Source organism: Rhinopithecus bieti, unplaced genomic scaffold, assembly GCF_001698545.2.
Source record: "Rhinopithecus bieti isolate Rb0 unplaced genomic scaffold, ASM169854v2 scaffold_52030, whole genome shotgun sequence".
In the NCBI taxonomy this organism is placed as follows: Eukaryota; Metazoa; Chordata; class Mammalia; order Primates; family Cercopithecidae; genus Rhinopithecus; species Rhinopithecus bieti.
Window position 1 is genome coordinate 762,819 of NW_016821228.1, and position 22,010 is coordinate 784,828.

The 22,010-nt window shown below is 38.6% G+C and overlaps 1 protein-coding gene across 1 annotated transcript in view; it reads right to left on the minus strand.

The window, feature by feature from the left end:
• LOC108520774 (uncharacterized) overlaps positions 1 to 21,689 on the minus strand; it is a 47,884-nt gene extending 26,195 nt beyond the window's left edge. Inside the window, exon 1 of the mRNA XM_017860274.1 lies at positions 21,625 to 21,689. Within this exon, the coding sequence (XP_017715763.1) occupies positions 21,625 to 21,689 (65 nt within the window). The remainder of the gene's footprint in view (positions 1 to 21,624) is intronic.
• Between the last annotated feature and the right edge of the window lie 321 nt (positions 21,690 to 22,010).

Here is a 22,010-nt window from a genome sequence, read left to right on the forward strand (position 1 = left end):
AACAGTGCTTATTTTTGTGCAATATATTTTCAGGAGGATGTGCATGAGGAAATGTGTGTACTTTTCTTGCCAACCAACACCACAGCTGCAGCACTAGTCAAGTCTTTGAATGATTACATATCAGGAAAACTGAAAGATCATTTTGTGTTGGTATATGCATGGACAGAGTCACCATGACTGGACAGCTTTCTGGTTTCACTACTCGGGTTAAAGAGGTTGCTTCTGAATGTGACTCTATGCACTGTGTCATCCGTAGAGAAATGCTGGCTAGCCAAAAAATGCCACCTGAACTTAACATCATTTTGCAGAATGTAATTAAAATTATCGACCACATTAAAGTACATGCCCTTAACTTGTGTCTGTTCACTAAGCTCTGTGAGGAGATGGATGCAGAACACACCTGTCTTCTCTTATATGTAGAACTGAGATGGCTTTCTAAAGGTAGATCACTGGCCAGAGTGTTTGACTTATGAGAGCTACTCCAGAGATTTCTTTTAGAAAAAGTCACCATTGGCAGCACATTTCGGTGACACAGAATGGGCTGCAAAACTTGCTTACTCGTGTGACATGTTCAACCTGCTCAACAAACTCAATCTGTCACTTCAGGGGAGAATGACAACTGTGTTCAAGTTGGCAGATAAAGTGGCTACATTCAAAGCCAAATTGGAATTATGAGGGTGACGAGTGAACATTGAATTTTTTTTTTTTTTTACATGTTTCAAACATTAGCAGGGATTTTGAAAGAGATTGAGCCAGAGCCTTCTTTTTCCCAGGTGGTACATGATTACCTACCTCAGGTTTCAAAAGAGTTTGAGCATTACTTCCCAACGATAAAATACCCCTGAACTGGAAAGGAAAGGATCTGCTTCCCATCTGTAAATAAATCTGGTGAATCCACTTTGTCCATGCTAGAAGAGGATCAGCGGCTTGAGATTGCAAATGTCAGTGGCCTTGAAAGCATGTCTGAGACAACTTCAAATCTCCATATGTTCTGGGTTAAAGCCATGGTGGAATATCCTGAGATGGCCACAGCAGCACTGAAAAGCTTGTTTCCATTTCCAGCTTCTTACTTTGTGAAGGAGGGTTTTCTGTAGTGACAGCAACCAAAACAAGATTTCAGAGTAGACTGGACATAAGCAACAGACTTGGGATGTCACTGTCTTCCATCACACCCAGATGAGACCGTCTAGTTACCAGCTCAGGGCTCCCACTGATTCTACATTATGATGAGTTGTATAATTATTTCATTATATATTACAACATAATAATAATAGAAATGAAGTGCACGATAAACGTAATGTGCTTTAGTCATCCCAACACCATCCCCACCACAGTTCATGGAAAAATTGTCTTCCATGAAACCAATCCCTGGTGCCAAAAATATTGGGGACCACTAACCTAGACACTTTCATACACCTGGAGGAGTCCATATATTGAATCATGGATTAGGGATTTGTTTGCCTTACAACTGGGGGATACAGAAAACTAGATGGTATGTAGTTGAAAGGAAATAAGACCCAAGACGGCCACTGACCTCAGGAGTAAATTCGAGGCACCAGAAGTGGAGTTGAGCATTTTACTAAAAAGTGAGTAGGAGTTCAGCTCACTGATAGAAGAAAAGCCAAAGAAAGACTTAGAGTGGCTGCCTTCTCAGTCCTGAGCTTCGCCTTCCCTGTGCAGATTGATCTCTCTGTTATTCTTTCCTCCTTTCCTTTTCCCCTGTGACTCTTGATCTTTCTCATTCTGTTCTTCTTTTTATTTATTCTTCTCTTCAACTCTAGTAGGCATCATTGAGACCTCCATATGCTTCTCATTATTACAAAGAAAATAACAATTCTGAAATTAGATGTGAGTCTGATGGAAGTAATTTTGATTAATTGGTTCTAGCAGCATGAATATGTTGCACATAGATCTCAGCTTGAAATGCCTTGATTTGGAAGTTAATATTAGGTAAGAAAATGCTCATAAATGTTCACTTGGGGATTCAGAACTCAGAAGTATAGCTGTAGTAGTGTCAGCATTTTACACAGAACAAAAACTTTTTTTTTGTAGTAAAAAAATTTTTTACTAAAATAATTTTGTATTTTAGTAGAGACCGGGTTTCACCGTGTTGGCCAGGATGGTCTCGATCTCTTGATCTTGTGGTCTGCCTGCCTCAGCCTCCCAAAGTGCTGGGATTACAGGCATGAGCCGCAGTGCCTGACTGACAAAAACATTTTTATGGAGAAAAAAAGGTAGAGGTAAAAGACCCCTAACTTAAGCAAAGTATTTCTATTTCTGTAGGCTGGGCACAGTGGTGCACGCCTGTAATTCCAGCACTTTGGGAAGCAGATAGCTTGAGCCCAGGAGTTCCAGACCAGTCTAGCCAACATGGTGAGACCCTGTCTCTACAAAAAATAAACAAATTAGCCTGGCATGGTGGCACATGCCTGTAGTTCTAGCTATATTTGAGGGGCTATGGTTAGAGGATTGCTTGAGCCCAGGAGGTCAAGCCTGCAGTAAGCACTCCAACCTGGGCAACAGATTGAGACCCTGTCTCTAAAACACACACACACGCACACATACACATGTGTGTGTGTGTGAGAGAGAGAGAGAGAGTGTGTGTGTGTGTATATCTATCTATCTATATATATATATCCTACTTGGTGAGTATGAATATAAACTACCATAGTTAATATTTTTATATTGCTGTTAGAGCTGAAAATGTTTAGAAGCCAACCATTTCCTACTTCCTAATTATCCCATTTACAGGAGAAGATATTAAAGTCATTTAAAGACTACATGAACATTAATCCTACCCCTTATTTTCTTTTTCTTTTCTTTTTTCTTTTTTTTTTTGAGATGGAGTCTCGCTCTGTCACCCAGGCTGGAGTGCAGTGGTGCGATCTCGGCTCACTGCAAGCTCCGCCTCCTGGGTTCACGCCATTCTCCTGCCTCAGCCTCCTGAGTAGCTGGGACTACAGGAGCCCACCACCACGCCCGGATAATGTTTTGTATTTTTAGTGGAGACGGGGTTTCACTGTGTTATCCAGGATGGTCTTGAGCTCCTGACCTCGTGATCCTCCCGCCTCGGCCTCCCAAAGTGCTGGGATTACAGGCGTGAGTCGTTGCGCCTGGCCTCTTATTTTCAATATAAATTTTTTTTACTTATCTCCCCATGTTTATAGGTAAATAATGATAATCAAAACAATTATAAACCAGAATTAGATACACATACATACATACACATTATATTTTAGTTCAGAGTGATTTAGATCACTAGGCTTGCTAAAATATTCTCAAGAAGTATGTATGTATGTGTATGTGTGTGTATATATACATACACACATATATGTGTATGTATATACATATTTGTATTCATTTATAAATATTAAAATGTCTGTAGAAGAGTCATGAGACTTTAGAATAAAAATAATGAAAATAAATAACAACATATTTATTGTAAAGTCTGCAAGTCATAAAAGAGATCCATTTTCATGAGTTCTGCTGTGCTGACCTGTGGAAAACAAAATATGAGCGGGGTTTAACTTCTGCAGTTATAATTAATCTTTCTAAATTTAACATCATTCTACAAGAATAAAGTTTTTATCTGGTCCATGTTAAGTGTGTAAATAAATTCAAAGCAAAGTAATGTTTAAACATTTTTGGCTGCTGCTTTTCTAAATTCATCTAAGGCATTTTCATTTAGGTCTCAGTTCATAAGTTCTTCCCTGATCTCCTTTTCAAAAATAGCCCTGCCATTCTCTATTAAATCAGCTTATTCTCATTCCTGTGGAGCACTTGTCAGTACCTGAAAGTATCTTGTTTATTTATATTTTGAGTTGTTCACTATTATCTAATCCAAGAGCAAATCCAGGTTTTGTGGGGTCTAAAGCTAACACGATTCTGATGATCCTCTTAAATAAAATGATTTGAAATTATGAGTACAGCAAGTCCTTGAATAATGTTGTTTTGTTCAACATCATTTCATAATAACACCGATGAGCAGAAACACTGACTCCCAGAGGGACCCCGGTCTGCGTGGAGCTGGCACCTTCTCCCCTGATCCGCAGGGTTTTCTCTGGGTTGTCAGGTTTCCTTGAACTGGCACATCCACCTTGTCCCGGTGTGAGCAAGTGTGGGTGTGAGTGTGAGTGAACCCCGTGATGGCTTGTTGTCCTGTCCAAGCCTGGCTCCCCCACCTTGTACCCTGAGCTGCTGAGATTGGCTCTGGCTAATCACAACCCTGAACTGGAATAATTGGGTAAATAATTATTTTATTTTTATTAAATATATTTATTAATTATTAAATATATGTATGTCTATTAAATATATGCATAGCTAACATTTATTTGGTTAATAGGAGTGTTTTGGTTTTTATTTAGGAGTTTGGTGATGCTTTTGTGACTAGAAATATGCAGTAGAAACTTACCTCTTGTTTACATCTATTTGTCAGTGTAAAGTTGGATTTGTGATATGTCATTTGGCTTAAAGTCACTGTTTTTAATAACTTATTGACTTATTGTACAAAACGAGGTAGAAGACGTCGCAGAAAGCACTGTGCAAGGGAGTGGACCTGAAGCTTTTCTTCGCTGGCTTCAGAGTAAATCCAGCCCTGGTCTCACCCATCAGCTTGTGAGATTTCCTAGGCGTAGAGACTTTCTTGCTCACCGCTGAATCTCCAGCACTTCACAGACACTTAATACATTTTTTTTTTGAGTGAGTTAATGAAGGTGCATGCTACAATCATACTTCCTTTATTGCCCATAATTACTTTTCTCATAGCACATACAAATTTCTTCTGTTATAAATAATGAGGCATAGTGATCTCATTATTTCATTGTTCTATTTGAGTTCCTGTATTTGTTTGCTGTGATGCTTTATGGAAAAGTAATTTGGTTGTAATAAGGACTCCATTTTTTCTGTTTAAATTGCTATCCAGCATGACGTCTCTCAGGATATAATATTATATTTCACTGTTATATAATTGTGAAAGGCTTAGCAAGATCATTCTCACTTTCCCTTTTGAGAATTTTATGGGTACTTGTATTTTATTTTTGACTTAATTTTATTTTCTGAATTTTGCCTCAATGAGCATATACCGATTTTACAATAAAATAATGAAAATTTTTTTGGGAAAAAACCCCAACAGAGTAAGTTTTGTTCTCACTGTTTGCCTGAAGCCTATCACCATTTTGCAGAACACTTACTACATGAAATTCCTGTTCATATTCCCTACTCACCTTATCCTCATTTTTTTTCTCTCATAGTGGTGGTAGTTTATTTACCTAACAGGTGGATGTCTGCTAAGAGTTAAAGTGTTTCTTAATGCATAGCTTTCAGACCTGAATTTTGTAAATATATGTACTTCTTTTTTTTTTTTTTCTAAGAGATGGATTCTCGCTCCGTCGCCAGGCCGGAGTGCAGTGGTGTGATCTCGGCTCACTGCAGCCTCTGCCTCCTGGGTTCTAGCGATTCCTCTGCCTCAGCCTCCCTAGTTGCTGGGACTACAGGCGTGCACCACCATGCTCAGCTGATGTTTTGTACTTTTAGTAGAGATAGCATTTCACCATGTTGGCCAGGATGGTCTCCATCTCCTGACGTCGTGATCCACCCGCCTCGGCCTCCCAAAGTGCTGGGATTACAGGTGTGAACCACTGCGCCTGGCCATATGTGTACTTATGTTGTTCACTTGAGACATCCTGAAATTACAGGTGAATTATAGTATTATTCTTACTTGTTTGAATATTAGTAACTACAGGGAATAGTCACTGTGTGGGCCCACGGATGTTCTTCTCTCATTTTTTCTCTCTGAGATTCCTACATTTTAAGGGCTTGCATTCAAACAGCCTGGGTGTATTTGATTGTGATTAATTAATTAATTTGAAAGCATCTGGGACAATGAGGTACAAAAGTCTGATCAAAGAGTTTCAGTGTGCTTTCACTGATGCAAGCAAGATACATTATTTTAGGAAGTGTCTCAAATGAAGAGTTCTGCATCTGGCATGAGCGTGGAGGTGGATCAAAGCCAGCCGCTGGGCAACGTCCCATGGTAGAATACTGACTGGCTAGAGTGAAACTATTAAAAGCTCAGTTTAGCCTCAGTTTTCACAAGTGGTTTATACATTTTAGGAATTAATTGCAACTAGTTTTAGGGCTGTCTTTTCTTGTTAGTATGACTCAGAATGTTCCAGGTTAGCTAGTCCCATTCTAGCACTGGAAACTCCTGCTAATATTAGCCTAAGAAAGGATAATTAAGAAGAAAATCTGTCCTCAAAATAAACAAATGAAAGATCATGTGCTTGGCTGTAGGTTAAATAGAAAGGACTCTGAGATTATGGATTCGATTTGAATTACCCATATCAGAGTACTCTGTTCATCATGGAAATTAGCAGGTTTTCTTGAGAAGTTCTAGCGTTAAACAGGGAAGTATGGAAAAGTATAATCAATGAATATTTACTGAGGGAATTATAAGGTAAGGATGTAAAATTAATCCTAATCGCAAAGTTGGTGATTTTCAAACACTAGTTGAACATAATTATAATGCATATCAAGGAATCAGACTTTGTCTACATTCAATATTCTTGATGGAATTTCTAAGAATTGTTCTAAAATTAGCACACAGAGTTGTGTGACCTGGCAGGGTGGGCTTGAGTCTTCAGGGATTATCAGGAATTCACATATTTTGGAGGCACAACAGAGAGGGTCCCTCAGCACAGATTAAAATTGCATGTCTGTTTGTAGTGCTTTCTCTTTTTAGTGTGAACATTGCCAGATATCTTACAGCAATGATGGTGCAGAGCATTGGTTCTCAAATCTTACTGTACATCAAAATCGTCTGGAGGATTTTTGTTAAACATAGATTCCCTGCCCTTCCTCAATCCACCAGGAGTAGGTCTGGGAGGGACAGAAAATTTGCATTTCTAACAAGTTCCCTGATACAAATGGTTGGGGAGCCCCACCTAGAGAAATAATGATGCAGGGTATTGATGGACTAAAAAATCACTTATCTGTATAGTTTTAGGGTTATAAATCTATCAGAGTCATTTTATATACCTTCATGTAAAAAATGAGAAAAGATTAATTCTAAAGCTTTTCTGTTGACAAAATGACAAAGCTGTTCATATAGCTTTTGATGCTGGAAAAATTAAATATAGCAACTTATGACTACTAATTAGCAAAAGTAAAGATCTTTAGGATTTAGAATAAGTTCCCATGTATTCTTCATCCAGTCACCCCAGTGGTAATCTCTTGGCGACTATATATCCAAACCAGAAAATTGACAGTAGTCCAATCCAAAGAATTTATTCATATTCCACTAGTTTTACAGGCACTCACTGTGTGTATATAAAGTTCCAAGAAATTTTTATCACCTGTGCAGATTTGTGTAACTACTACTGCAATCAAGATACAGATAGTTCCATCATAATGAAGATCTCTCTACCCCTTTATCGAAACATTTACCTTCCTCATTCCTATTCCTCAACCTTTAGCCATTCCTTTTTGGGAATGTGCCTATTTTTTGCTATTCAGAGCTTACACTCTTCCTATGCTGGCTAAGGTGGAATTTAGAGCTATGGGACTGTGGAAAACCATATTCCTAATGGCCATTAGATGAGCAGCTTTTAGTGCTATTTAAGGTAAAAGCTCTAGTTTTTACAAGATGAATCTTTGTTTACATAGCACAATAAAGCGGTGGTGATTCCTAAATGTAGGCCATGCATTTCCCTATTTTGCCACTAATAGAGAAAGAGGTAATTTCAGTTTTGAAAGGTCTGGCCAATGCTTTAGCTGTAATTTCTAGAAAGGTTTTACCTTCAACTTTTCTACACTCATTCAAAACTTTGCAGATAAATGGCGCCAGAGGACTCTGCAGGTCTTACGTGTCAGATGGTTGTAATTAGAGAAAAATGCCTGCTAGCCATGTCCACATTTTGAGGAGAGTCTTATAAGCTGTCACCATGGTCTGGCACTTAAGTGAGAAATGACTTATTGGTGTTTGAGTCCAAAGGAAAATAAGATCTTAAGAGTAAGAAGTCATTAAATGATTGGTGCCATTGTTTTTGTGTAGTGAGAGGTGTAACCCAGTTAAGGTATTGCAGTGGTGTCTCCTGATATTTATGGTTACAGCAGAATGCAAAAGTTGAGATACTTGTTTCTTTCATCTTTACAACCAAAACAAAACTATTAATATTATAGTGGCTTAACATGAACGGAAATGGACTGAACCTGGCAGGCAAAAGAGAACATTTAAAATTCTCTGCCTATTTTCTAGCTATTCTCTAGGGCTTGGTAGCTTTCTTAAATTCGGAATGCTTTGAATGCCTGAAAATACATGTATAGATTTCTCTTTTGTTCTTTCCATCTAGCTCAGTCTTTCTTAACATTTAGTTTGCCTCAGAATGAAAGTATAGGTTTAGGCACAAAACCTCATATGCTATTCTTTATTGACAATTTAAGAAATTTTCAAGAGTAATCTTTTTTAATCGTATAGAATTTTCACCTTGTTCTTTGGGAACCGAATCCCTGCCTAATATGAGGCTCCACTTATATATGTACACATGAATTATTTTAAATTAAGGTTTTAAAATTTCAATAGTTTTGGGGAAGAGGTGGTTTTTTTTTTTGTTTTTGTTTTTTTTTGTTTTTTTTGTTACACTGGTAAGTTCTTTAGCGGTAATTTCTGAGATTTTGATGCACCTGTACCTGAGCAGTGTACACTGTACCCAATGTGTAGTCTTTTATCCCTCACCCCCATCTATCCTTGTCCCCGAGTCCCCAGAGTCCATTATATCATTCTTATGCCTTTGCGTCCTCATAGCTTATCTCCTACTTGTAAGTGAGAACATATGACATTTGATTTTCTATTTCTGAGATACTTCACTTAGAATAATGTTCTCCACCTCCATCCAGGTTGCTGCGAATGCCATTATTTCATTCCTTTTTATGGCTGAGTAGTATTCTATGGTGTATATACACCACATTTTCTTTATCCACTTGTTAGTCAATGGGCATGTAGACTGGTTCCATATTTTTACAATTGCGAATTGTGCTGCTATAAATATGCACGTGGAAGTGTCTTTTTCATATAATCACTTCTTTTCCTCTGGGTAGATACCCAGTAGTGGGATTGCTGGATTAAATGGTAATTCTACTTTTATTTCTTTAAGAAATCGATATGCTGTTTTCCATAGTAGTTGTACTCATTTACATTCCCACCAGCAGTGTAAAAGAAGTGTTTCCTTTTCAACTCATCCATGCCAACATCTGTTAGTTTTTGATTTTTTAAGATACTTTTATGAATTATCTCTTGTGACTGTTGCAACAATCCCATGAGGCAGAAAAGGCAGATACTTCCATTTTTAAGATGGGTAAATAAGACTGAGAACTTACATACAAAGGAAGATAATCTTTGAAATGCTGTCTATTAATGTGCTTTTCTCTTCAGCACTTCCTTGTACATCCACTTTACCTTGAGATAAATTGTGATTATTGTATCCAAAATTCAAGAGAAAGAATCCATCAATGTCTACAAGAGCCTGATTTTGCTGAGAAGAAATGCTCTTGAGCATAAAAAGGGAAGATCCTTGAAGGAGGCAGGATACAGAATTTATATTACAACAATGTGTTGGAAATGGGATGGAAAAATTCTCAAGAGTCCAACTTGCTGGGGGATGAGGTGAGAGCATGCTGGCCAGGGCCAGGAAAGAGATTTGGGTGGGATTTGACCTTGGAGGAGGTTGGTGTGTCCTTGGAGGTGTAGACCAACCTCGAAGCTCACTTGGAGAGTCAAGTCAGTATTAAAGGACTTCCATGCATTGTTTGTGACCAAAAGTAGGAAGTGAGTCTATGAATACCCAGTCAATGACTTTGATGCCCTGTAGTCATCCAGAAGAAGCCTGTATGTTAGCTGTGTAAGGACCTACAAAACTTTTCTTCATGGCTGCCTGATATGATCCTTTCAAGAGAATTGTTGACTTGTGCCTTCTTATTTTTCTGAATTCCATCTAAAATGACCTATATGGATACTTCTCTTTTCAATGACCAGGACAGCTGATAGCTCTACCTGTCACTCCCAGAGGGATAGTATAATATGAATGGAAAAAAGTTCCCTAATGCTGCTATGTAAGTGGAACTAGATGGTAGTGAAAGCCATTGCTTTTTTACAAAGTTTGACAACAACAGGGGAGGCAATTAAACTGGTCGGTCTTTAGAGCCCATGTTCTGTCCACTCTACCACACCAGCTCTCCCTATTTTCTGAATATCATGCAAATAATGAAGTAACAGGTCATGAATGCGAGATGGGAAACAGAAAGCAAGAATCAAAGGAAGCAAAATAAGACATTTATGTTAATGTTTCAAAGACTCAGACTAGCTTAAGAAGTCATTATCTCTCTCAGAATAGTGGTGAACAAAAAGCACAAAATTTTTTCAGGTCAGAAAATGCAAATTATGTTAGCCCTTATTGCAAAGAGTTTAAAACACGGAATAGATTATCACTATTTTTTTTGATGTAATTCATACAGTTTGCATCTGCCCAAACAAATAATTTTTAGCCCATTAATAATAATCTCTTGCCTACAGATGTGTCATCTTCAAGGAATGCTTATTGATTACTTGCCAAGACTAGGCATTGAAGATACAAAGATAAATAACGTGTGGTTCAAAAAGAACCAGAGAAGATCATATTTTAGTAGCCTATAAAAGGTCAATTACATGTATATTGCAGCAAGCATGAAAATAGAAGTATAAACAAATGTTATACTACAGATACCAGAGGATGGAGCAACCACCTCTGCTTGCTATTTGGGTTAATGCTTGAAAGATGAGAGAAAGACTGAAAGGTAGAGAAAGGGGAGTAAGAGAATAGGGCATTCCAGCAAAGGGAAAGAAGAGGTACAGCATAGGGTGCACTGGGGAGTGGTAGGAGATCAACCCACAGAGAAAGATGGAGGCAGGTGGGAAGGGCCATCTAGGCCAAGCTGTGAGTGGGCTTCAAGGTCACGGTGAGCTGGGAATACCCTCATAACCTCATTCCCACTTCCTTTCCAGCCTTACTGGGTGCCACATATTCTCTCCTTCACATGTGCTTTCTCTGTCTTTCAAGCCTACTCTGACCTTTCTCACCTTGATGGCTTCATCCATGCTGCATTTCTGTCTGAAATAGTTTTCTTTTTCACCTGACTCTTCTTGCCCTTGTCCAAACATATTACCCTCGGAAACCTGCTCCTTCTCTCTTAGGTTTATCTTGATTTGAGAAAGACGTTGCGTGGCTCTCTGAGCAACTAAAAAAAAGTAGGTTTCCGCTTGTTATTTTATCTTCATTTTTCTCATAATACTTACCATGATTTAGAAATATAGAAACAACCATTGACAATGCACATAATCTATAATTGTAATTTTGGTAGCTGGGTTTTATTTGCCAGTTTGACCTCAAATTCCACAACACATTCCTAGAATACTCTCTCATTTCTTAGTGTGTTTCAAAATACTACCACTCCCTCCAGATCCTGGAGCCCTGAGGAGAAATCAGCCTGGAGTCTGAAATTTAGGACTATATTTTGAAGACATAGTTTAAAACCAGAGAAGAGGAAGAGATCACCTAGGAAGAAAGTGTAAGTGGCGAGTGAATTAATGCCATAGCTGAGGGTCATAGAGACTCTGGTAGAAGATGGTGAGCCCCAGCTTGGGTATGACCAGCTTAGACCCTAAGTCATAAAAACTCCTGATCTGATCTCCCCCCTGCACCTCAGACCAGGACATCAAACCTCTTATCTGGTCATCTCATTTGCTTGTCATAAAGACACGTCAAACTCCACATGTCCAAGCCTCAATTCCTGACCTTCCTCCAATCTTTTCCCTCTTCTGAGTTCTTTCTACCATTTGATTACTATGCCAGGCAGCAACATGGGGATTGTTTTTGACTCCTCCTTCTCTGGCATCCTCTTCATTCCTTATTCAACTTCAACAGTGATAGTATTTACTAAAGTAGTATAAAAAGTATATAACTGGGAGAAGTGATCTAGTCTGGGTAGTCAGGCAGGTCTTCCCTGAAGAAATGGCTTTTGACGTGAAGTTTGAAGAATTAGGTTCCTGGGTTATATGGGATGATGGAGAAGGAGGAAAGTGTTCCTGGAAAAGGCAACAGCTTCCTTGAGTCAGGGGGCGAAGCTGAGTAACTAAAATAACTCCAGCTTGCTTCGAGCAGAAAGAACAAGAGAAGGTGTGTTATGAAAAGAGGTGGAGAGGAAGAAGGATCAGATCAAGGAGATGGTCACAGGGCGTGTTAAGAATTCCGGTCGTAGGGTGAATACGGTGAAGCTTTTTTTTTTTTTTTTGAGATGGAGTCTACTTCTGTCTCCCAGGCTGGAGTGCAATGGTGCCATCTCAGCTCACTGCAACCTCCGCCTCCCGGGTTCAAGTGATTCTCCGGCCTCCGTCTCCCAAGTAGCTGGAATTACAGGCGCCCGCCACTACGTCCTGCTAATATTTATATTTTTAGTAGAGACGGGGTTTCACCGTAATGGCCTGACGTCAGGTGATCCGCCCACCTCGGCCTCCCAAAATGCTGGGATTACAGGCATGAGCCACCGCGCCCTGCCCAGTGAAGCATTTTAAACAGAGGGATGACTGGATTGAGTTAAAAATTTAGAAGATCGTGCTGGTTGTTCTGTGGAATAGAATGTTGATGGTACAAAAGAGAAGCTGTGGGGAGACTCGTTCGAAATGTAATATGATAGATCATGGGTGAGCTCTCAGATGTGGAGAGAAAGAGAAGCGGATAGATTCAGATGTGAGTGGTCAACATTTTGCTTGATCTAACACATTTGTTTGGGCTTCATATCGCTTCCACAGTCTCATTCTCCTAGATTACCAGATTTCTTGCCATTGTGTCTGCACATTGCATGAGCTTAACATCCATCACTTGGTTTATACTTTGAGTCTCTCCTTAACGTACAATCTCTTCTCCCAATCACTTCCAACATTTCTGTCACCTTTTTTACTCATTGACTTGGGCTATTCATTATTCCTGGACGCTGTTTTTTGTTTTTGTTTTTTTTTTTAATCTTGGACTCTGTAACTTTTCTCACTCTCTGTCCTACCATATTATCCTTTTTTCCCCCTATGTGTTTCTAAAATGCTATTCAAGGCTTACATCAAAGACCATTTTCATCAAAAAGTCATTTCTGTCTTAGCATAAAACGACTTTTCTTTCTGCAGCTCCCAAGTACTGTAATTTTTCTTTTTCACTTTTAATGAAATTGGGCTACTTCATTCAATTGTAATAAAATGTCCTGTTCATGCAGAGACTCATGTTCCACTCTTTCTCTGCTGTGTTCTCTATCTCAGAGGGCTGGCCTTTGCAAACTGTTTTTTTACCAGACTCCCTTGGCAAATGGCTTTCCTCCAATGGGAGGTGTTGGAGGGAGGCTGGAAAGGGAGAGGAAGTGAAGAGCTGACAGCAAATTCTCATATGGTTGTCTAGCCCAATGATGTTGAAGCAGATGTTAATTCTGTGAGAAATCAGCTGTAGCACTGTTGTTCTATATCCCACATTCATAGTGACCACAAAGGGGGCACCATAACCACAATCTTGAGTGTGCAAAAAAGAGTCCTTCTTGCAGAGACCACAATGGCCAGGCCAGAGCTTATACAATTGCTAATTAATTAGTCCAGACATCGCCATCCAATCCATAGCCCTTGGAGATTTTGATTTCTTAATCTGGACAGAAATTGTTTATGTTTCAGTGATAAAAAACGGATTTCTATTTTTCTTCTCAAGACTCGGCCCCTGGAATGTTACCTCTGTGTTGGATTAAGTTTGCCTCTTGATACTTCTACTAATACTCATTCTATGGTCCCAGAGTCTTACTTAAAAAAAAAAAAAAAAAAAACCTCTAAACTCTCTTCCTTCTGATTCAGGTAATAACTACTCTGGGGTTCCAGCTTCCTTCGGGCAACCCATCTCATGATCTCAGCCCTACCAAGCATCTTCCACCATAGCACTTGTTCCCTCCAGTGGGCCCCAGGCAACCATAATTTGGCAACACCATCTCCATTTCCTTCCAGACCCAGAGGTGATATTGGCTGTTGCTCATCTTCAGCATGCCTCACCTTTCCCTGTTGGCCATCATGCTCTTGCAACACCTTTGTAATTAGTTTTGCCAATCAAATTCCTTCTATGAACTTTCTTGGCATGGTCTCTATTTTCCTGACTAGACTTTCTGTAGAGTGATATAATAGGGGGAACCAAACTATATTTGGCACTGAAAGAACTTAAAAAAATTAAAAAAACAATTCTAGCTTTGCTGTTTATTAACTATGTCTTTTATGTTTATTAACTAACTTCGCTCTCTGAATCTTAGTCGTTTCTTTCATAATATAAAGTTGTCTCTCTTATGAGTTTAATGTGTAAGAATTCAATATAGTAATGGATGTGGGAGTACTCTGTAAAGTGCTAAGTAAATACAAGGCTTGATACCCTTCATTTGGCATTCATGTTGTTTATCTTTTCATGAATTTGTTTCTTATCGTTATACACAGATAATCAATTTTATAAGAACACAGATCTTATCTTGTATTTTTTGCATAACCTCCCAATGACTTATACATTGTTGTTGTTGCTTGATGCATAATAGTTGTTTGATAAATACATACTCAGTCATCTGTTAAGAACAAGTAATGATGTTATCTACTCAGTGCAGTTCCTGTGCTTTCGAACATTTTCCAAAGAAAACAAGTTAATATGTTATCCACACGTTGTGAATTCAAAATTTTGAAACTACAGCATCCTACTTTAGCCCCTCTGTGAATTGTGATAGAATGCAACGAGAGAAAAAAGGGTTTTTGATCATTGGAAAAGACATCTTCCATATTACCTCCAAAATACGTTATTTTTTTCCTGATTTTAACATTATGAAAAAATACAGAATGTTTTCTCTGACAATCATCGCAGAAGGCATTTGTAAAACATGTTTCCATTCCACAGAAATTACTCAGGATTGTCATACCCCTTGTGGTTCTAGCATTGTACAGATTTCCTAATTGTCGTAATTAGAAATAACAACAAAAGGCAGCATCAAAAGAAACAGAAATAGAAAACAAGAGCTATTGGTGGCTAAGGAAGAAAGCATATACTTAAGCATTGGACTTAGAACAATTTCCGACAAATGATAACATGTTGGCTTAATGCAAGTGGTTAGTTTGGTGTGGAGGAGCTAAGCATGAAGAAGGAGACAATGGGAGACAGAGATCAGCCAGACCCATGCTGTAGAAAGAAGAGGATCATGCTGAGATGTTACTTTCTCTTTCCAGGGGAAGACTCTGATTGCTGAGCTTGGGCGAGAGAAACCAGTCACTAACCCCAGAACCTCATTGGACTTATTCTCATGTACTACTTATTATTTTTTGTACTACTTATTAAAAATAGCACTATATGTATATGTGTGTGTGTGTGTGTGTATTTATTTATTTATATACACATTCTTCCTTTTCTTTCTTGAGATAGGGTCTCATTCTGTTGCCCAGTTGGGAGTGCAGTGGCAGGTTCACGCTAACTGCAGCCTTGACCTCCTGGGCTCAAACGAGTCTCCGAACTCAGCCTCCTGAGTAGCTGGGACCACAGGTGTGCACCACCACATCCAACTAGGTTTTTTACTTTTGGTAGAGACAAGGTCTTGCTGTGTTGCCCAGGCTGGTCTTGAACTCCTGGGTTCAAGGAATACTCCCACTGGGATTACAGGTTTGAGCCACTGCACCTGGCTTCAGCATATTTTACTCGTGTATACAATACACTCAACAGTCTTCATTCAGCTCTCAAGTAATCATCCTGCTCTGTCTACACGATTTCACATTAAACAACCCATTCAGGAGCTGTTTTTATTAGGATCCTGGCATGATAGATTCAACTAATGTTACATTTTTGGCTATTTCAGTTTTGCATGACTTGTTTAAAATTCTGAGTATGTGGTTTAGTGCCTATTTGTGTGTGTTTTGTATGTCTATGTATGAATGCATGTATTTCCTTAGATATTTTCTGAATTTTTTTTCCCCTGAGTTAATGGCATTTAAGCATGTAGTGGCTGCTAACTCAGCACCTTATGAGATGTTTTCTTAACCAGACAAAATCCAGTGGGGATGAGGTGATCTAAGAATTTTGTTACCTTTAACATTTTCTGGGTTGCGATTAACATATGTTCCTGGAATTAGGTAGAAAGTTTGAGTAGAATTTTAGCCTTGCCTTCTTGGGCACCAATGCTTTAATAAAGGCTTTTCTTTTTTTTTTTTTTTTAATTTGTAGATAGCAGAAACCAAGTTTATAACTCAAAAGTGCTGACAGAGCACTAGGCTTATTTCTAGATTTATGAACATAAGCAGCTGTGGTTACTGTTAAAAATAGGTCAGTTGAAGTCTGAAGTGTAATTAATTGAATGCAAAAATAAATCACTTTCCACAACTAAATGTATCTTATTGGGTATCATTAAAATTACCAGTTTGAGACTTGCAAAATTAAAGTGTTTCCTGGTTACTGAGAAGTCTTCATCATTCTTTCAGGCTTTGATTTCTCTTTTGTTAAAGTCTATCTGCCCAATTGTTATTTCCTATATAAAGTTTTTTTTCTTTCCTTACTAGGTCCAAAAAACATTACTTTGCCCTTTCAAGATGGGGATTTATTTTTCGGTATATTATAATAAATCACCATATTAACCTCTACATAGTAATATATTTAAAATATTATTTGCAGCCATTGTTTTGAATATAAGTGTTCATTTTAATGATGGCATGGCTAAAGCAGGAATTTGGAGGTAAACTTAATTTGGATTTGGCTGTATTTCCAACACCATGAGCTAGAAGAGCTTCCTTAAGCCTCTTTCCAGCTGAAGGTAAAACAAAAATTGGAATAACAAAAATCGTCACAGCACCGGTTGCTCCGTTGAATTGGTGCTAATTGATTTGATTAATTCCTTTGTACTCAACTAACTTTTTAGTTCTGCTTACTCAATATACAGTTTGTATTGATATAATATAGGAACGGCCTCTTCCTCTGCTTGTCCTAATTCAAATATGCACATGTGTTATTTTGTCTATCTTGTAATAGCCAAGTGGTATGATTTAAGAAATTTATTTTCTTTTCCAGTCACACATTAATATTCTCCCTGCTGAAGTGTGTGGAACCATTTGGGGACAGTTATTCTCATTAGTTGCAAACTAATTTGAATTGAGCCATGTAAATCGATGCCCATTATTATTTCTGCTTTTTACATCTACCCCAGTTTTTTAATCTCCGAGAGTTTCACAGAGGTCTCTTATTGAATCTAGGGCAGTTCCGATCGTGGTGTTCCCTTACTCCAAGGTCTTTCACGGTTTCCAGTTGCTGTGGCAATGAGACATACATTTCTGTCAGGAATGTGTGACTGTGGTTCAGAGAAAGACATCATTCGAAACTTGCTGCTCCATCTCCCCAACTTTCCTGGGCTCCGGGTGGGTCAGAGGACTCCTCTTCTCCCAAACACACCTTCCACATTCCCGTGATCCAGCTCTCGTTAAGTAGTTTTACTTAAGCTTTATGGGTCTCCTTAAATTCAAGGTCTTCTTATAAGTCTTTTCTAAGCTCCACAATAAGATGCAGTTATACTCACCTTTGAATTACAATAATGTGTTGATGATACTTTTAAAGATCTTATTCTGCTTGGAATTAAGAGCAACTTACGTATAAACTACTGGCATCTTCAGGGTAGGGACTGTGTCTTTCTCATCCTGGTTCTCCTTTTGCATCTAGCACAATGCCTCATACATAACAAAAGGAAAAACCTTCAACTCTGAACGTCAGAATATGTGGAGGACAATTTCAATTCTGTCGTGAATTAGATGGGATGATACTATGTATAGCTTTGGTAAGTTGCTCTTTCAATGTCCATTTTCCTTAATTGGGTTATTAGACTACATAAACACTGTAGGCACAGTCTGGTGGTTAATGAATCAATTAACCATCAAAGTGGACTTTAAAGCCACTGGTGTGTATTCTAATGTTAGCGTCTTACTTGCTAATTGTCAGAGCTTAGGGAATTCACTTGAGTATCTGGTGACTCAGTTTACCCATCTGTAGAATGAGGATGATAATAATAGCATCTGCCTTACAAGGACAGTTGTGGTGATTACATGAGTCAATACTTGTAAAGTGCTTAGAACAGTAGTGGGCACATGGTAAGTGTCATGTAAGTGTTTGTTAAAAAGGAGATTTAAAAAAGTAAACAATATTTCCTTCTTTCTAAGTAATAGTTACTTCATGAACCATTATAAATTCAAACACATTTGAATCTACTGCTAGTACTGTTTCAATGTACTGTAAGAGCTTCTGTTCTCAACCAGAAAACACTTTGGCTTTCACAGAGGATCAGTGCTCTTATGGATAGGTGAGCGAGCTAGTGTAGCAGTTCACATACCCTCCGCCCCCTCAGACATGCATCTTTCTCCTTATGAATCTCACTTCTCATTCATTCATTGACTTATTTATTACTCTACAAACATTTATTGGATTCTTATTTGGAGAAAAAAAAATGAGTAAGAAGTCCTGTCTCCAAGGATCTTCTCATGGAAAGGAAGACACATATATGTAAGGGGTTATCTAGAAACAGAAAGTGATGAATGCTATAGAAGGATATGTGGTGGGAGGGGACGGGACAGTGTGGCCATTTTTGCTTAGAGGAGTTTTGGAGGACCCAAGAAAAGTTGTGAAGTTTGAGCAGAGTTGTGAAGAAAGAGCACACATTTTGCAACAAGGAGCAAAGATGGTGATTTTATTCCTGGTAGAGATAATAGACTGTACAGACAAGTCATAAATGGACGAGAGGGCCATTTTTGATTACAGCTCAGGTTTTGTAAAAAATATGTTAATCTTGGGGGGTGCAATTAAAATGGCAAGTTTGGGCCAACTGTGAAGGATTGTGTTTGTTGCGTTAGGTTTGGAATTCATCCTTAAGGCCATAGGAAGGAGGGGAGGGCTTATATGAGTGTGTGATGCAATCGGATTTGTTTCTTTGGGAGATCGGAACTCTGGAAACAGTGTGGCAAGGAAACCAGTGTCTACGGGGTTGTCTCCCAAATCAGAATCTACAGTTGACAATTTTCATCCGATCTACATTGCTAGCATGCAGCAGCATAACAGCTAATTAAATTAGCACCTATAATCACCTAGAAAGACATACCCATTGACTATTAGAGTCTAGAAGACGTTCATAGAAGGGCAAAGTGCATTATCTGAGAATGACTGGTGTAGACTGACATATTACATTTAATATATTTGTATATCTCCAAAAGCAGAAATACCTATATTTTGTACAATTCTGTATTAAATGAAAATATGAAACTTTATTTTTTATATTTGTTAAAAAAAACCACGGAAGTATAATTGACATGAAATAGCTGTACATATTTAATGTATATAACTTGATAAATTTGGAGATAAGTATACACCTGTGAAGCAATTACCATAATCTATACCATAAATAGAGGATATGAGATTTTGATGTTTGTAAAAAGGGGATTTGCTTCTTGAAAGCCTGATCCTCGAGGATCTAGAACCAGAAATACCATTTGACCCAGCAATCCCATTACTTGGTATATACCTGAAGGAATATAAACCATTCTATAAATAGAATGCAGCGCTATTCACAATAGCAAAGATGTGGAATCAACCCAAATGCCCATTAGTGATAGACTGGATAAAGAAAATGTGGTACATATACACCACTGAGTACTATGCAGCCATTAAAAGGAATGAGATCATGTCCTTTGCAGGGATGTGGATGGAGCTGGAAGCCATTATCCTCAGCAAACTAACACAGAAACAGAAAATCAAACATGGTATGTTCTCACTTATAGGTGAGAGGGGAACAATGAGAACACATGGACACAGGGAGGGGAACAACACACCCTGGGTCCTGTTTGCAGGGTGAGGAGAAGGAGAACATCAGGAGAAATAGCTAATGCATGCTGGGCTTAATACCTAGGTGGTGGTTGATAGGTTCAGCAAACCACCATAACAGATGTTTACCTATGTAACAAACCCGCGTGTCCTGCACATGTATCCTGGAACTTAAGATTAAAAAAAAAAAAGAAAAGAAAAGAAAAGAAAAGCAGTATAGTTCTTTATTATTTCTGAGTTTTGACTTCTTTCAACCAAGGAGCCCCCACAAATTGCATGACTGGTCGGTTCTCTGAACCAGTTTTCATCTTGGTAAAATGGTTGTAAATGATTATTATCAACGTGGAGACTGCAAAGGTGATAGGACGCAGGAGAGGGCAGTGGCTTCCTCTGTGTGAGATGACCGTTGTGGCGATGGATTCCGGGCCAATGAAAGGTTCCTTTATGGTCCTCAAGGTCTTCCTTGGGTCCATTAGCTGAGCTGCCTTTAAGTCTCTCTGACAAGTTACTTATAAAATGGCTGAGCTCACATTACTAGTGAGGGGTTTTGCTTCAGATTATAACTAAGACTTTAAATGTCTCTCATGTATTTTTTGACTGCAATAGACATTCTGACTGGTGAGAGATGGTATCTCACTGTGGTTTTGATTTACATTTCTCTAATGATCAGTGATGCTGAGCATTTTTTCATATGCTTGTGGCCTCATGTATGTCTTCTTTTGAAAAATATCTGTTCATGTTCTTTGCCCATTTTTAAATGTGGTTGTGTGTTTTGCTTGTTGATTTGTTTAAGTTCCTTACAGATGCTGGGTGGGTATGAGACCTTTGTGGAATGCATAGCTTGCAAATATTTTCTCCCATTCTGTGGACTGTCTGTTTACTCTGTCAATAGTTTCTTTTGCTGCCCAGAAGCTCTTTAGTTTAATTATGTCCCACTTGTCTATTTTTGTTGCAATTGCTTTTGGGGACTGTCATAAAGTTTTTGAGGTTGCAGAGAAAAGGGAATGCTTATACCCTGCTGGTGGTAATGTATGTAAGTTCAGTCATTGTGGAAAGCAGCTTAGAGATTTCTCAAAAACTGAAAACAGAACTACTGTTCCACCCAGCAATCTCATTGTTGGGTATATGCCCAAAGGAATATAAATAATGCTACCAAAAAGACACATGCATCTGTATATTCATAAAGAAGATGTGGTACATATACACCATAGAATACTACACAGCCATAAAAAATGAACTCATGCCCTTTGCCGCAACATAGGTGGAGCCAGAGGCCATTATCCTAAGTGAATTAATGCAGGAACAGAAAGCCAAATACCCCATGTTCTCACTTCTAAGTGGGAACTAAACATTGAGTACACATAGACACAAAGAAGGGAACAACAGACATTGAGGCTTACTTGAAGGCGGAAGGTGGGCAGAGGATGAGGATAAAAAAATCTCACTATGCTCACTACCTGGTGATGGCATCATTTGTACCCTGAACCCCAGCGACACACGGTTCACCCATGTAACAAACCTGCACATGTACTCCCTGAACTTAATAAAAGTTGAGAGAAGAGAAATTAAAAACAAAAGTCTCTCATTTAAAGGTGAGAAAGCCCAGCTCAAGGCTGACTAACAGAGAGGAGGAAAGGAGCTAGCTCACTTTCAGGCTCATCCAGAAAGAGATGACATTTTGTTACTTTCTCTGTGGGAAAATTTTTATTTATAGCCATACCTTCCAGTGAAAATTTGTCCTGTCTGAGCGCCTACATCACTGCCAAGCGAACAGGATTCAGACATCGCTCCAAGCCTTTAGTTTCTATATTTACAACAAAATCTGCCCATAGCTGCCTGTTTACATTACTTTCATCCTATCTGGGCTTGACAAATGCTGTAAATTAGGATTAAAAAAAGGAGATAAAGAATAAGGATAGGAAAACTGAAGTATGTCCACAAATTCTAGGTCTCTGAAGAATTTCTGAGGGTGTATGTCTTAAGAGACTAGCAGAGTTTTCAGAACTCCAGGCCTGCATTCTGAAATAAATTTCTTTTCATGTGCTTTTAAAAGTCCACCTTTCCTAAGTAATGCTGAGTTTTCATTAAAATGTAGATCAATAGGTT